General features: G+C 36.6%; 1 protein-coding gene across 1 annotated transcript in view; it reads left to right on the forward strand.

Moving 5' to 3' along the window:
• Positions 1–14,217, forward strand: part of Adamtsl1 (ADAMTS-like 1) — a 385,192-nt gene that overhangs the window by 54,684 nt on the left and 316,291 nt on the right. The window contains exon 3 of the mRNA XM_013020837.1: positions 3,567–3,612. Coding sequence (XP_012876291.1) covers positions 3,567–3,612 — 46 coding nt within the window. The remainder of the gene's footprint in view (positions 1–3,566; positions 3,613–14,217) is intronic.

Raw genomic sequence — 14,217 nt, forward strand, 5'->3', positions numbered from 1 at the left:
GTGAGGTGGTATCTCAATGTTGTTTTGATTTGCATTTCTTTTATGGCTAGGGATGTTGAGCATTTCTTCATGTGTCTATTGACCATCCTTCTTTCTTCTTTAGGGAAATTTTTTAATGGATGAGAAACATTAAAAAGTATTGTCTATCAAAGAATAATACTGGACTTCACTTTTTTAAGCAAGAAGCCATTGTTGTATCTTTATATTTCAGATCCTTTATAGATTCATTCCCCTTAGCATGCCATGAAGTTAGAAGTTAGAAGGTATTTCTCTGAACTAAAATTCTCCATATAAACTCTAAATGTGAAGAAAAACAAAGAGAACTGCTTGGGAATTTGCAAATATACCAAATTTGTTATGCCTATATGCCTTTCTTACAGATTTTTTTCTATATATTCTAAGCTTCCTTTCAAGAGCTGTCATATTTTATGTCTATCATATATGTTACTAATATATCAACTGTTGTAATGCTTACAGTCCCCAATGTAGTTTATGAAGTGATTCCAAATTCTTGAGTGGATCAATTCTCAAAAGAATGCAGGGCACCGGTGGCTCATGCCTGTAATCCCAGCTACTCAGGAGGCCGAGATCTGAGGATCACGGTTCAAAGCCAGCCCGAGCAGGAAAGTCTGTGAGACTCTTATCTCCAAAATCACCAGAAAACCAGGAGCAGTGTTATGGTTCAATTGGTAGAAGGTTTGCCTTGAGCTGAAGAGCTGAGGACAGTGCCCAGGCCCAGAGTTCAAGCCCCACGACCACCCAAAAAAGAATTCAGAAGATGAGTACTGTTATCCTATTTTTCAGATGGAAAAAAAATGAAGTATAGAGCTATACTTCTCAAAAAGGAGTCTGGCTTCCAAGTGAGTATTATAAACCACTGTATGTGAAGTGCACTACATGTGCACCAGTAATTACAAAATTAAAAAAAAAACTTCCACATTCAACAAATATTGACATCCTGGACCATTCCAACAAAGCCCTCTGAGTTGTACAATTCATTATTTATGAATTAGCCCTCATCTGGAAGGAACCTAACTCTCATATTTTCAGAGGCAGAAATTTGATATATTTTTGAGCAATAATACCAAAGACAAATACTTCTTTTGGGAGTGGACTCACAGTGACTTACAATATCTTCTCCCTCGAGGTGAATGTTTTAAGTTGAAGTGTCAGCTTATTATTATTTTGCAACAAGGAACAGGGTTATCCATTACATGGACTAGAATACTCAGGTCAGTGAGGCTGGCCTTCTCTGCCTCTCAGCCCTAAGGAGAATCCCGCTGTTTCTTGGCAGAGTCCTGGGTCAACATGCACCCTAAGAGAGATATTCCTCCCATAAACTGAGCATATGTTGCTGTTAGGTAGGTGACCAAGAGTCATTTATTATCAAGATAGTAACAAACTTGTCAATGGGACATGAAGGGCATAAAATTCATGGGACCTTTGTTTAGGACATTGCTGGGCTGGGCAATGACCATCATATAATTCTCCCTTTTACTATGATTCTAATGCCTTACTTTTCTCATTTTTTTTTCCCTCCTAGTCCTGGGCCTTGAACTCTGGACCCAAGTGCTGCCCCTAAGCTCCTTTTGCTCAAGGCTAGCACTCTACCACTTGAGATACAGCACCACTTCCAGCTTTTTCTGTGATTAACTGGATAGATAAGAGTCTCACAAACTTTTTTGTCTGGGCTGTCTTTGAACCATGATCCTCAGATCTCAACCTTCTAAGTAGTTAGGATAACAGGTATGAGCCACTGTCCATTGCCTGGCTCTTTTCCTAGTTTTAAATTATATTAATATATTTAATCTGGTTGAAGCCAAATCTTTAGACCTAAGATAAACTTACTGTAATTGTGCTTTAGATGAAATTTTCTTCTGATTAGATCTCCAGGCTTACCACAATTCCTGCATAGAATTTTTATACTGAATTGTAATTATGTGATTAATTTTCTTAACTGCAAATATCAAGTCATATTCATTATCTGTATTTCCCCAAATAATTCATTGCCCAGCATATAATAGAAGTGCTGTGGATATATGTTAAACAACAGTAACAAAAATTAGGGAGTATTAAAGCATTGAAATTATTGTAGGGTTTGCATATATTTGTGAGTGTGTGTGTGTATGTGTGCGCACATGTGCACATGTGCGCGTGTGTACTTAACAGTACTGAGAATTAAGATCAGGGCCTCATACTTTCTAGACAAGAAGAATTGTGATTATGAGTGTAAGCTCTGAAGTCAGAGAGCCTAGATTTAAATCTCAGCTCTACAGCTTAACAGTTAAATGTGAATTTCTGAAGATTCATAGCCTTTCTATTCTTGTTTTTTTCATCTGTAAAATGACAATAACAATGATAACCTATAGCTCTGAAAATGGGGAACATTAAATAATTAATGATATTCTCAGGAATTGGAGAAGATTAAATAAATTATTATATACAACAAACTTAAAATTATTCCTAGAGTTTCATAACTATTAGGTATTTTATAATCATTGTCTCAAATTTCCATAATGTAGTTTTTATTCTAGAAAGTATGATTTAGTTTGAAAAGAGTGGAGTATTACTTTTTGTGAATTGTCATTATTGAATGTTTATCAAAAATCAATTCTTTTTGTTCACAAGAATTTAGTAAAATAGAAACTCCCATGTATTTCTGGTGGGAGTATGTAATGGCACAACTTTCATGGAATGCAATTTGGCAATAATTTTCAAGAGCATTACACAAATTCCTTCTCTTTAGCTCAGTAATTCTCCTTCTAGAAAATTATCAACTTTAAAGACATGGTCAAAAACTTGGATAAAACGTGTGCATGGAGATAGTTTATTATATTCTGACTTATCAAATCCTATGGAAATTACTTAATGACAAGAAATGGAAGAATGACTATACAATTATATCATATTGTATCATTTGAGGGAATAGTACATAGCTTTCATTAGAGTGTTTTTAAAGCTTATTTAACACAGTAGGAAAATACCTCCAAAAATTTTAAGGGGAGAACAATCTATAAAGAATCACTAAGAATCAAAATAATAATCACTGTCAAATAAGGTAGCCATGAAGATATTCATTTCTTTTTCAGAATCCGTATTACTTGAAAGTTCTACAGTGAGCATATATTGTATAACTAAAAAATATGTATAAAATGTATGACTTTTTCTTATCTTTAAAGAAATATTAAACATTAAGACCAATTTTATCATATTCAGGTCTAAAGTTTTTTTACTGAAAATTTCTTTAGTTTTATATCACAAACAAGGCAATAGATGTCTCTAACAAAATTTTTTAATTAAATATGGTCCTGATATTTATTTGCCCTAAGAACTTACTTTGAAAATTTTTGAAGCAAAACCAGTCTTTATTTCTGACCTTCTAGAGAAATTGTTATATGTGCACAACTTCTTTAAATCTGCTCAATTTAATATTTTATAACAGAACTTCAAATATCTATAGAAAATATGCCTTTCCACTAATATTAAGAGGAAATTGTTTTAAATATTTCCAACTTTAAGTGTTTCATGGGTAATAATGGGCTTTCATTTTTCCTTTTATGACCTAGGAGCTGTGAAGGACGAAATATTCGATATAGAACATGCAGCAATGTGGTAAGTATGATGTTCTGTGGTTGTGATTTTTTTTTAAAAATTCAGTTATCAAAAAGTGTTGAATGTTTTTTAAAAAAGTATCTTGAACAGAAAACCAATTAGTATTCTACCAAGAGTTATCTATCTCATACTGTGCTAATTATGAAGTCAGTTTTAATATTCTTCAATGTAAATTTTTAATCACTTGAGCAGATTGAAACTAACTAGACTATTTCAAAACAAGGCTGCTTAATTTCCTGCCTGCTTTCTTCCTTTTCACATATCGGTCCCATGACAATTGAGTAAGAATGATGATAAAAGAGAAACCACTTAGGGTATCACAAAATAAATATTATTAATCAGATTCAGATTTGACAAACTCCTTCATTTGTCCAACAACTACCATTCAATGCCAACTAAGTTTGAGGCAGTACATAAGTACAAGGATAAATAACATGTAGTTGCTGTCCTAAAACATCTGTAATATAAGAAGGGGGGTGTACAGAGGGAAGATAGATGTGCACATAGCCACACTCTGTGGCAAAATATGACAAATGCTGCTAAAAAGGAATAAAGTTGTCTGTGAATTAAAACAAGAGAGAAAATCTGCAGGGAATTAAAGGAGGTAGTGGTACGAGATAGGGATTGTAGGTTAGATTGTAGGCTCATTCTGGGTATGAGGGGTAGCAGTCAAGCCCAGTGGAATACTTTGAAGGCATGAATCATTCAGTTGTGCTATGAAAACTAACTTGGGTAGATTGTGAAAAGCAAGATATTCTAAGTTTACATTGTGAAGAGATGTGATACTAGGCTTCCAAGTTTATAGTAGTTCAGTGAATAATGGGAGTCACGTGAGGTTCTGAAGTGAAAGCATGATATAGAGCTTCATTTTGACATGAGGGTGGAGCTAACACAGGAAATGGATGGAAAGAACTTGGAGCTTTTGTATAGTTGCATCCAGACAGGGAAAAGAAATGGTTTCAGATAAGCCATCAAAGGCACACAAGATGTACAAAAAGAAGTTAAGAAAGTTCTTGAAAGGTGTTCATATGGAATAATGTCAAAAGGATGAAGAAAAAGGAAAGACCAGTGAAAGGATGATTTCTACAATGAATTGGAACCAAAGCACATGGTGGCAGCATCTGGCAAGAGCCTCTGTGGTGCATCAGAACTCAGTAACAAGGCAAATGAGAACGGATGGCAAAGTAAAGTTGGGCCAAACTCACCCTTTTAGTCCAGACCCCTCCTACCAATCCATTCCTTTGATAACACCACTTGTCTTTGCATGAGGAATGACCCTACAGGAGTTAAAATCTTTTTTCTTTTTTTGCAATTTTTTATTGTGATTAAGTGATTACATGACTTTCACAAATATTACAGTATTGTGGGATAGTGATACTTAGTTAAAGTCACAAACACATTCTAACCTTCAGGGGGCAAATTGTCTCTATCGTGGTCTATAAAGTTTATGAGTTCTATGAGCTTTGACAATACAGTTATTTCTTCCACATCGGGTGACATGAACATTCCTTTCATTTGGCTTAGTGTAAGCTGTTTCCTCTTTCCCACTCATTCCCTCCCTCCCATTGCTGCTGTTGAGTTGCTTAGTTTGTTTTAATCAATGTCCAGTACAGCTGATGGGTCTTGCTGTTTTATGTTTTCCCCTGTTTCCCTCTGGTTCTGTGTTCTTCTCTTAGTTTCCCTCCAATTTGCACATATATAGCATATATATGGTAAGCAGCATGGGGTCTTAGTAATGATTTGACCAGATGAGGGGAGGACCTTTGTTTCTTGAGTCTTGTTTATTTGGTCGTATCACCTTATGTTTTGGATTTAACATCCATTTATCAGGGAGACCATGTGCCATTTGTCTCTTTGCTCTTGGCTTATCTCACTCAACATGATTTCTTTTAGTTCCATCCAGTTCCCTGCGAATGCCATTATTTTGTCCTTTCTAATGGCTGCATAATATTCCATTGTGTATAGATACCACAATTTTTTGATCCATTCATCTGTAGTGGGGCATCAGGGTTGTTTCCATATCCTGACTATTGTGAACAGTGCTGCAATAAACATAGATGTGCGTGTAGGACTTAAAATCTTGGTACAAGTCCTACCTATTAATACTGTTATAATTAAATTTTAGCAGAAGTTTTTAAGGGGATGTTCAAACCATAGTACTGTTTTTGTATTGTGTGTGTGTGTGTGTGTGTGTGTGTATGTCTGTGTGTCTGTGTGTGTGTATCAAAAAGACTACATTTGGTCAGTCGTGGAAGAATTGTTTGCTTACTTAGTTACTGGTTTGAAATATAAGACATCTGGGCCTGAGGTGTGGCTCATGGTAGAATGCTCCCTTAGCAAGAGTGAGGCCTGGGTTTCGATTCTAGAATTAAAAAAACAGAATTAAACTTCTGAAAGATGAATTGCTATAACAGGGAAATTAATTACTTTAAGAAGTAAGAGTGCCCCTGGTACTATGCTACAGGTCTCCGAGGAGATAGTAGGTAACAAGACAAGTAATCTTGGTAAAGAAAAAGGTCTTAGAAGGCAGAGGCAAATTAAATATCAAAAGTGAGCACAAAGGCCTGGAATATTCAATGGAGTATTGGGTAGAGATTACCAACAAATAAAAAAATAAATAAACTGTTGGGCAATAAAGGGGAAGGACTAAGATTAGGAAGGTTGGCCTTATGTCTATTGGCCATTCTTATTTCCTCTTCAGAGAAGTCTCTCTTTAAGTCTTTAGCCCATTTGTTAATCGGGCAGTTGTTTCTTTGCGGATTTGTTGTTGGGGGATTTAATGTTTTGAGTTCCAAGTATATTTTAGATATGAGACCCTTGTCCGTTGTATGGCTAGTGAAGATCTTCTTCCAATCCGTGGGCTTTCTATTGATCTTGCTAGCTATGTCCTTTGTCATGCAGAAGCTCTGCAGCTTCATGCAATCCCATTTGTCCAACCCTTCTTTGATTTGTTGTGTTTTTGAGTCTTTTTTTTCCTTTGTTTTTATGTACTTTTTTTTAATTGTTAAAATACCGTACAGAGGGGTTACAATTACATGGGCAAGGTAATGAGTACTTTTCTTATCAAGCATTGTTGCCTCTTCCTTTGTTTCCCCTTCGATCCCTTCCCATCTTCCCCCTCCTCTCGGTTTCTGGATCTTTATTAAGAAAATTTCAGCCTGTGCCAAGGAGACCTAGGGTTTCTCCTATTCCTTCCTGTAATGTTTTTAGTGTGTCTGCTTTGACTCTGAGGTCTTTGATCCCTTTGGAGTTGATTCTGGTGCAGGGTGATTAGCCATAAAAGAAATACAAATCAAAACAACATTGAGATACCACCTCACCCCAGTTAGAATGGCTATAATCAAGAACTCTAATAACAACAGATGCTGGAGGGGATGTGGACAGAAGGGAACCTTACTACATTGTTGGTGGGAGTGTAAACTTGTTCAACCAATTTGAAAAGCAGTATGGAAGTTCTTCAAAAGACTCCACATAGAGCTCCCCTATGACCCAGCAATCCCACTTTTGGGCATTTACACAAATGATCACAAACAAGACCATACTAAAGCTACTAGCACAACTATGTTTATTGCAGCCTTTTTTACCATAGCTAAGATATGGAACCAACCTAGATGCCCCTCAGTAGATGAATGGATCAAGAAAATGTGGTATATATACACAATGGAATTCTATGCCTCCATCAGAAAGAATGGCATTGTCCCATTTGTTAGGAAATGGAAAGACTTGGAAAAAATTATATGAAGTGAAGTAAGCCAGGAGCAAAAAACATAGGTCCTATGGTTTCCCTTATTTGTAATAACTAGTATATGTCTGAGGCAAGCAGAAAAGGTCAGATATGATGATGTTAAGCAAAATGAACCCGAGATAAGGACACAGTGGATTTTTCTTTCTTGCTATAGTTTCTAACATATTTATAAGGTACCACGTGATTTTTTGTTGCTTTGTATGTCCCTCCCCCACGGTATAACCCCTGTTTTCACTGTATTTGATGTTGGTATAATTTGGGGAGTGGAAGGAAAAACAAATTGTTTAAATAGAGATACAGGTGGACCCATTGCAACAATGAGATGTACTGTGGAAATGGGAGGGAAGGGATGGTAGGGGAAAAACAAAGGAGGAGGCAATAATGCTTGATAAGAAATATACTCATTATCTTGCTCATGTGATTGTAACCCCTCTGTACAGTATTTTCACAATAAAAATATTATTTAAAAATGGTTGGTCTTAGAGAAAGGACACAGTCAGCAGTGTTTCAAGTCTGAACAGAAATGCTAAGAAAAGACACAGGAATAGAAAAAATAGACATTAGAATTAGCTGAAGGCCAAAACCTAGACTAATTGGGAAATGATAAATTTCAAAAGAAAACTATGTATATTTCTAATGGCTAACTAGACAAAATGCAAGGAATAGAAGGTGTGACTATTGAGACAGAGGACTAAATATAATTATTCAATAGAAATGTTTGCTTAGTTTATTTCTCCATTTCTATTTAGGACACTAGATGTCTGACAATATTTGTGTCATTCTTCTCTGTCTTTTTTAAATTTAATTTTTATTGTTACTGTAGAGATGATGTATAGAGGTGTTACAGTTACATAAGTCAGATAAAGAGTACATTTCTTTTTGACAATGTTACCCCTAACTTCACTCTCTCCCAGTCTAATTATTTTATTTAACTTCCTCATACTACATCATTTAATTGTTGATTGATTTAGGAAAGCAAATACTGTTTTTAAATTTTATAAGCATATTGACAGAGTTAATTTTAGAAATGCTACAATATTTCTAAAAAGTGTTTTTTGATGGAAATATACTTGAGTTTATTGGTCTTTTTATCCTTTTCATGATATCTTAGATACCAATTTTTAAAAATAAGTTATGATTTTACAGTCTCTCCCTATCTTATAGTCCTTTTTTCTCCCAGGTGTAACCTAGTGGAAAAGATCCAAACTATGCTCTAGATGAAGGCCTAGAGCATTATGAACAGATAGATGTCCACCTATTCTGTCCTTAAAGTTCTTCAAAAATTGCTCAAGGCTGGGTGCCTAGCTACTCAGGAGGCTGAGATCTGAGGATCATTGTTCAAAGCCAGCTCGGGCAAGAAAGTCCGTGAAACTCTTATCTTCAATAAACCACCAGAAAACTGGAAGTGGTGCTAGCTCAAGTGGTAGAGTGCTTGCCTTGAGCTGACAGCGCCCAGGCGCAGAGTTCAATTCCCACAACCGACAGACAAAAAAAAAAAAAAAAAAAAGCCCATAAGTTCCTTACAATTGTTGTAAGCATCTTTGCAGACACATGTAGGCTAATATTCTGAGTTCATAATACATTCAAGTCATAGCAGTACATAAGCCAAATCTTTACAGCTTGTAGAATTAAACTGATACTGGACTTTTTTTTTTTATGAGAACCTAGAGTCTTCAAATAATTTGGGAATATTGTTTTTTTCTGGCTTTTGACCATGACAGAAGCAACAATGCCAACAAAACAAACAAAACTCTTGCAAGAAAGAATCTTTTCATAATCACATTCCAGTTTTTCAAACTGAGAAGTTCAGGACAATTCAGCTGAATATTAGACTCTTGATTTAGATCTCTCTTAGCTAGACAGATTCTGGCGACACTTCTGAACCATTTTGTCTCCAAAGATTCAGCGCTTTTCATATTTTTTTTATAGAGTTGCTCCATATACACATTTCTTCAGGTTCTTAGCCCCCTAGGCAATCTGGAGAATACAAAAACATCTTCCTATGTTTGTAATATTTCTAGTTTCCCTGAAAAATCAGGTCATGGACTTTGAAGAGTAGATTGGCAATCACTCTATATGATATAGAATATCACTGCAAGAAAGTCAAAGTTTCCTCAATGTTTGCATAGTTCTCCTTAGTCTTGGTTCTTAATCTATCTCTAGCTAGTCCAAGAAGACTATTTTCATTCCTAAGGATGAAGCTCATCTAATCTTTCCCATTTTTATAATTCCCTACTCTTTCCTAAGAAAACAGCAAGGTTCTCTCTGGAAGAAAGGAAGAGTAAGGGTACCAACGGGAGGAGCAATAGGAGTAACCAGCAAACCAATCATGCAGGTGATTTGGGTCTCAGAGATTTCCCACACCTGAGTGAATGCAGGGGCTCCTCAGAAAGGCCTCCTTTAGTCACTCTGTCATGGTTACACAAACTCAATATCAAACCCAAACTCCTGGGACTTCATTTAACATTTTAAATTGACTCCTTTCCTTTCTTCTACAGTATCCTAAACATTCATATAAGTTGGGATTTAAGCGACAGTGACCATAGTTAACATACTCATAAACTAACATGTTGAAACCTCTTTACACAACTAATGGTCATTTAAAAATAAATAATAATTTTAAAAATGAAATAAACAACAAAACAAGACCCAGCTCTCCTGAAGCTTTCACTCTAATGAAGAAAACCAGACAGCAAGAATGTAAGAGCAAAGATAGGGTTAGAGGTATAGCTCAGTGCAACAGCATTTGCTGTACACAAGTAAGCATAAGACTCTGAGTTTGTTACCCTTTAAGGCAAAAAACAAACAAACAAACAAATGTGAATACAAAAGGAATAGCCAATAAAAAATCTCAGTGGTGCAAAACATATTGGTATTTCCAAAGGAAGAATAAAACTAGTAGATACAGAGTCCACTGAATAAGGGGAAAAATATTGGAAGCTAAGACCAAGCAAAGGCATGCAAGAACACTAGATCATGCAGAATATCTATTATTTAGGTTATATTTTAATACGAAGAAAAGTTGCTGGAGAAGTTTAATTGGGTGAAAAATAGAATTGAACTTAAAGGTCTAGCTGCAGGCACAATGTAGGGAATGAGAAGAAACAGGAGTAAACACAGAAATGCCAAGAAGACGATAAGTTGTTCAGGTGAGGGCTGATGGTTGTCTGTACTGGAGAGGCATGGATTGGAAGCTTTGGCATTTGTCTCAGGAACAGAATGTCTTTCCCTGTGTATTCTGCTTCATCCTCAGTTTCATACAATTCACTTTTATGGTCTCCAACATTGTCGCTATGGAATGTCTTATGGGCAGCATTTTAAGAGGAAACAAAGGCAGTAGCTGTTATGGCTGGAGGGAGCAGAATAATCCTGGCAGGTTTATAACTTTCTTTTAGACCTCAGTTTTTGCATCCAAACAATGAGAGGCTTGAACTGAATAACATCAAAGGTCCATTGCAGCTGTAGAATTCCAGATTCCTGGGGGTTTTTTTGCTGTTGTTGCTTTTTTTTTTTTTTTGTGCTAGGGTTTGAACTCAAGGCTCTTTGCTTGCTAGGAAGTCATTCTATCACTTGCACCATGCCCCAATCCTTTTAGCTATAGTTATTTTTCTTTTTTTTCAAATGGGTTCTCATATATTTGCCCATCTGGCCTTGGAACGTGGTTCTCCCACCTTTGTGTCCCATGCAGCTAGGATGGCAGCTGTGTACCACCACACCTAGCCAGTGGTTGAAATAAGCTCCCACTGATTTTTTTCTCAACAAAAGAAGGTTTGGGGGAAACTTTTTTTCTAAAACTGTTTCAATCTACACCTCTTAAATAGTTAAGATTAAAGACGTGAACTTCTGGCCTGGGACCTAAAACTAGATTTGCTTTTAAGGAATATTTGGGCTATACTGGATATGGATCTGAATATAGATCATTAAAATGCCTATATGCTAGCATGGTGATAGTGATATGCTAGCATAGTGATCAGCAATGCTGTAGTGAAAAGACTTATAACCAACAGTAGACAGAGGGAAGAGAGTCAATGTGTAAAGCAGAAGCGCAAGATCCCTGCTACAAAGACCCCTTGCTCGTGCATCTTGACCAGTAATTTTCACCTTTGAAGTTGTAAAAATTGATGGCATTCATGGGGTTGCTTATATGGCTTTTAATGGGGAAATATAAGGTAAATTCTTATTTGGCCCATATGTCCATCTATCTTATAGGGCCTTTGTAAGGTACAAAGTCAGGTCACGCTTGCTCACTTATGCCAAGGGCCAAAAAATAATGTGTGTAATGAATGATAACTCTGCTATAGGTCTCCCTTGGTCAGAATTTGAAGAACTGGTTGAAACAACATTTGGAATGATGATGTATCTCTACAGTCTAGACAGATGCTGTATTAAATAAGTAGTGCACTAGTCCCTAAGTGAGCCTGTGCAATAGATCCTTTCCAGCCAAGAATATTCTCAGATAGGAAATAGGTTGGCTTTCTCCTAACCTAGTCTTTCCATTCTAATAGCTGAAAGTAAGACACAACGTCACATGTCAGGGTCATTTCCTATTTTCTCACTTATTCACTCTCTTGTTTAACCCTCTACTAGCCCACACTTTCTGAGTACCCTTCGCTTAGTCTGCACTAGATATGTTGGTGGATTAAGTTCCCATGGCATTGACATTATACATTCTGATTTGAGGTCTTGAGAAATTGTGCACTATCCAGCAGATCCACATATCCCATTAGTAAACAAATATAGCTAATTAGGAGTGAAATACAACATTTTTCTTTATAGATAGATAGATAGATATTTTTTATGGACACCAAATTGTCAGGACACAAATATTAAGTTGTTTAATGGCATTATGAACAAAGTTTAGAAACCTGTGATCTAATGCACTATAGGCATTCACCATATGATGGATAAATTTTACCTTTAAAAAAGGTGGCATGATGGAAGTAGAGTTGTGGCTCAAGTGGTAGAGTGCTAGCCTTGAGCAAAAGAAGCTCAGGGACAGTGCCCAGACTCTGAATTCAAACTCCAGGAAGGGCCAAGAAAAGTGACATGTGAGCTGAGCCTTGAAAGATATGAAGGATTTCTTTTGGAAACTACAATGAAAGATGGTTTTGAGATGGAAATGGAATCAATTCAATAATTTCTATTGGAATCTAATATGTGACACTTTTTCTAAGCAGCTGTATATAATAATGACAGAGAAAAATAAGGCCCCTGTTCTTATAAAGCTTAGATTCTTGTGGAGAAAATGTATGATAAATGAATACTGAAAGCAATGACTATTTGGTGTAGTAAAAGCTAATACAGAAATAAAGGGGCTAGGCACTATTGGCTCCTACCTGGAATCCTAGATATTAAGGAGGCTGAGATGTGTCGATCACGTGTAAAGCCATCCCAGGCAGACAAATCTAAGAAACTAAGTTTTAAGGTCCATTGTGGGGAAGTGGTGAGATATTTGCTGAGCTGAAGAATCTACACTCACCCAAAATGTGATTTTACTGTGACATTCCTGGCCTCTCACTGAGAGTGATGAGCTTAGTTCAGAAGGCAGATCGGAAGTTTGCTCTTTCTGTGTATTTCTCTTCTCCCAGGTCCAAAGCCAGTCATTCTTAGGCAACTCATACAAAATGGATTTCTCAAACTGAAGTATGAAGTTTCTTTCATGGGAAAGTAATTCTAAGTGAAAGAAACTTAGTTTCTTGAGGGTAAGGACAGGAAAGGGAAAATGGAGAAGAACGAAAGAAGGGGTGACATTGATCAAGAAACCTGTACCTTTAACTTGATTTATGGAATTGCAATCCCTTGTGCAACCACATAATAATGCTAATAGTAATAATAATAATAAATTAATTTCTTCCTAATACATGGTCATAATCTCCTACTTTTTAGAAGGGGCTTCCAAGAGCACCCTCCATGTCCAGGTTGGTTCCACCTGTCACAGACTAGACCACCAAGCTGATGTGCTTCTTGCCAGATTTAGCCATGCTTTTCTCCTTTCCATCCTGTCCAGCTGAAAACCAGAAATATCCTTGTATTACAACCTTTACTAAGAAAGAGATTCCTCTTACAGTAAAGTCTTGTAGGATGTGTGTTCTTAAGTAGCTCTATTAAGGCAGTGTTTGTATACAGATAGAACAAAATTAGGACCAAGCATTAATCCTATGGATTCCACTTGATGTGGGGCAGTATCTGAGAAACCACAAAGATGTGTGGGTGCTGAGGAGAAGGGTGATTTAAAAGAATTATTCTTCATTATTCAATCAGCAGACACTGACCACTGAAAGCAGCATTCCCTCACAAAAAGACCATGGCTTCTTTTGAGTCCAAGCAATACCTTAGAGTAGGAATGGAACAAATTGATTAACTTTCTTCAATTTCAGCTTTCTTACCTGATAAAATAACTTCCTTATATATGTACAAATATTGAACACAATCACACTATTTCTGGGAGTTTAAAATTTGAAAATCAATGGAGTTCAATAAAGTGTCAGTACCATAAAACAGTATGATCAGATTTTTTAAATATCTAAACTGAGCCAGGCACTGGTAGTTCATGTCTATAATCTTAGCTACTGAGGATTGTGGTTCAAAACCAACCTGGGCAGGAAAGTCCTTGAGACTCTTACTTCCAAGTAAGTACCAAAAAGCCAGAAATGAAGCTGTGGCTCAAATGGTAGAGTGCTAGCCTTGAGCAAAAAAGTTCAGGGACAAGGCTGGGAAGGTGGCTCAGTGGTAGAGCGCTTGCCTTGCATGCTCGAAGCCCTGGGTTCGATTCCTCAGCACCACATAAGCAAAAAAAAAGCCGGAAGTGGTGCTGTGGCTCAAGTGGTAGAGCACTAGCCTTGAGCTGAAGAGCTGAGGGA

Source organism: Dipodomys ordii, unplaced genomic scaffold (genome assembly GCF_000151885.1).
Source record: "Dipodomys ordii isolate 6190 unplaced genomic scaffold, Dord_2.0 Scaffold53, whole genome shotgun sequence".
Lineage (NCBI taxonomy): Eukaryota > Metazoa > Chordata > Mammalia > Rodentia > Heteromyidae > Dipodomys > Dipodomys ordii.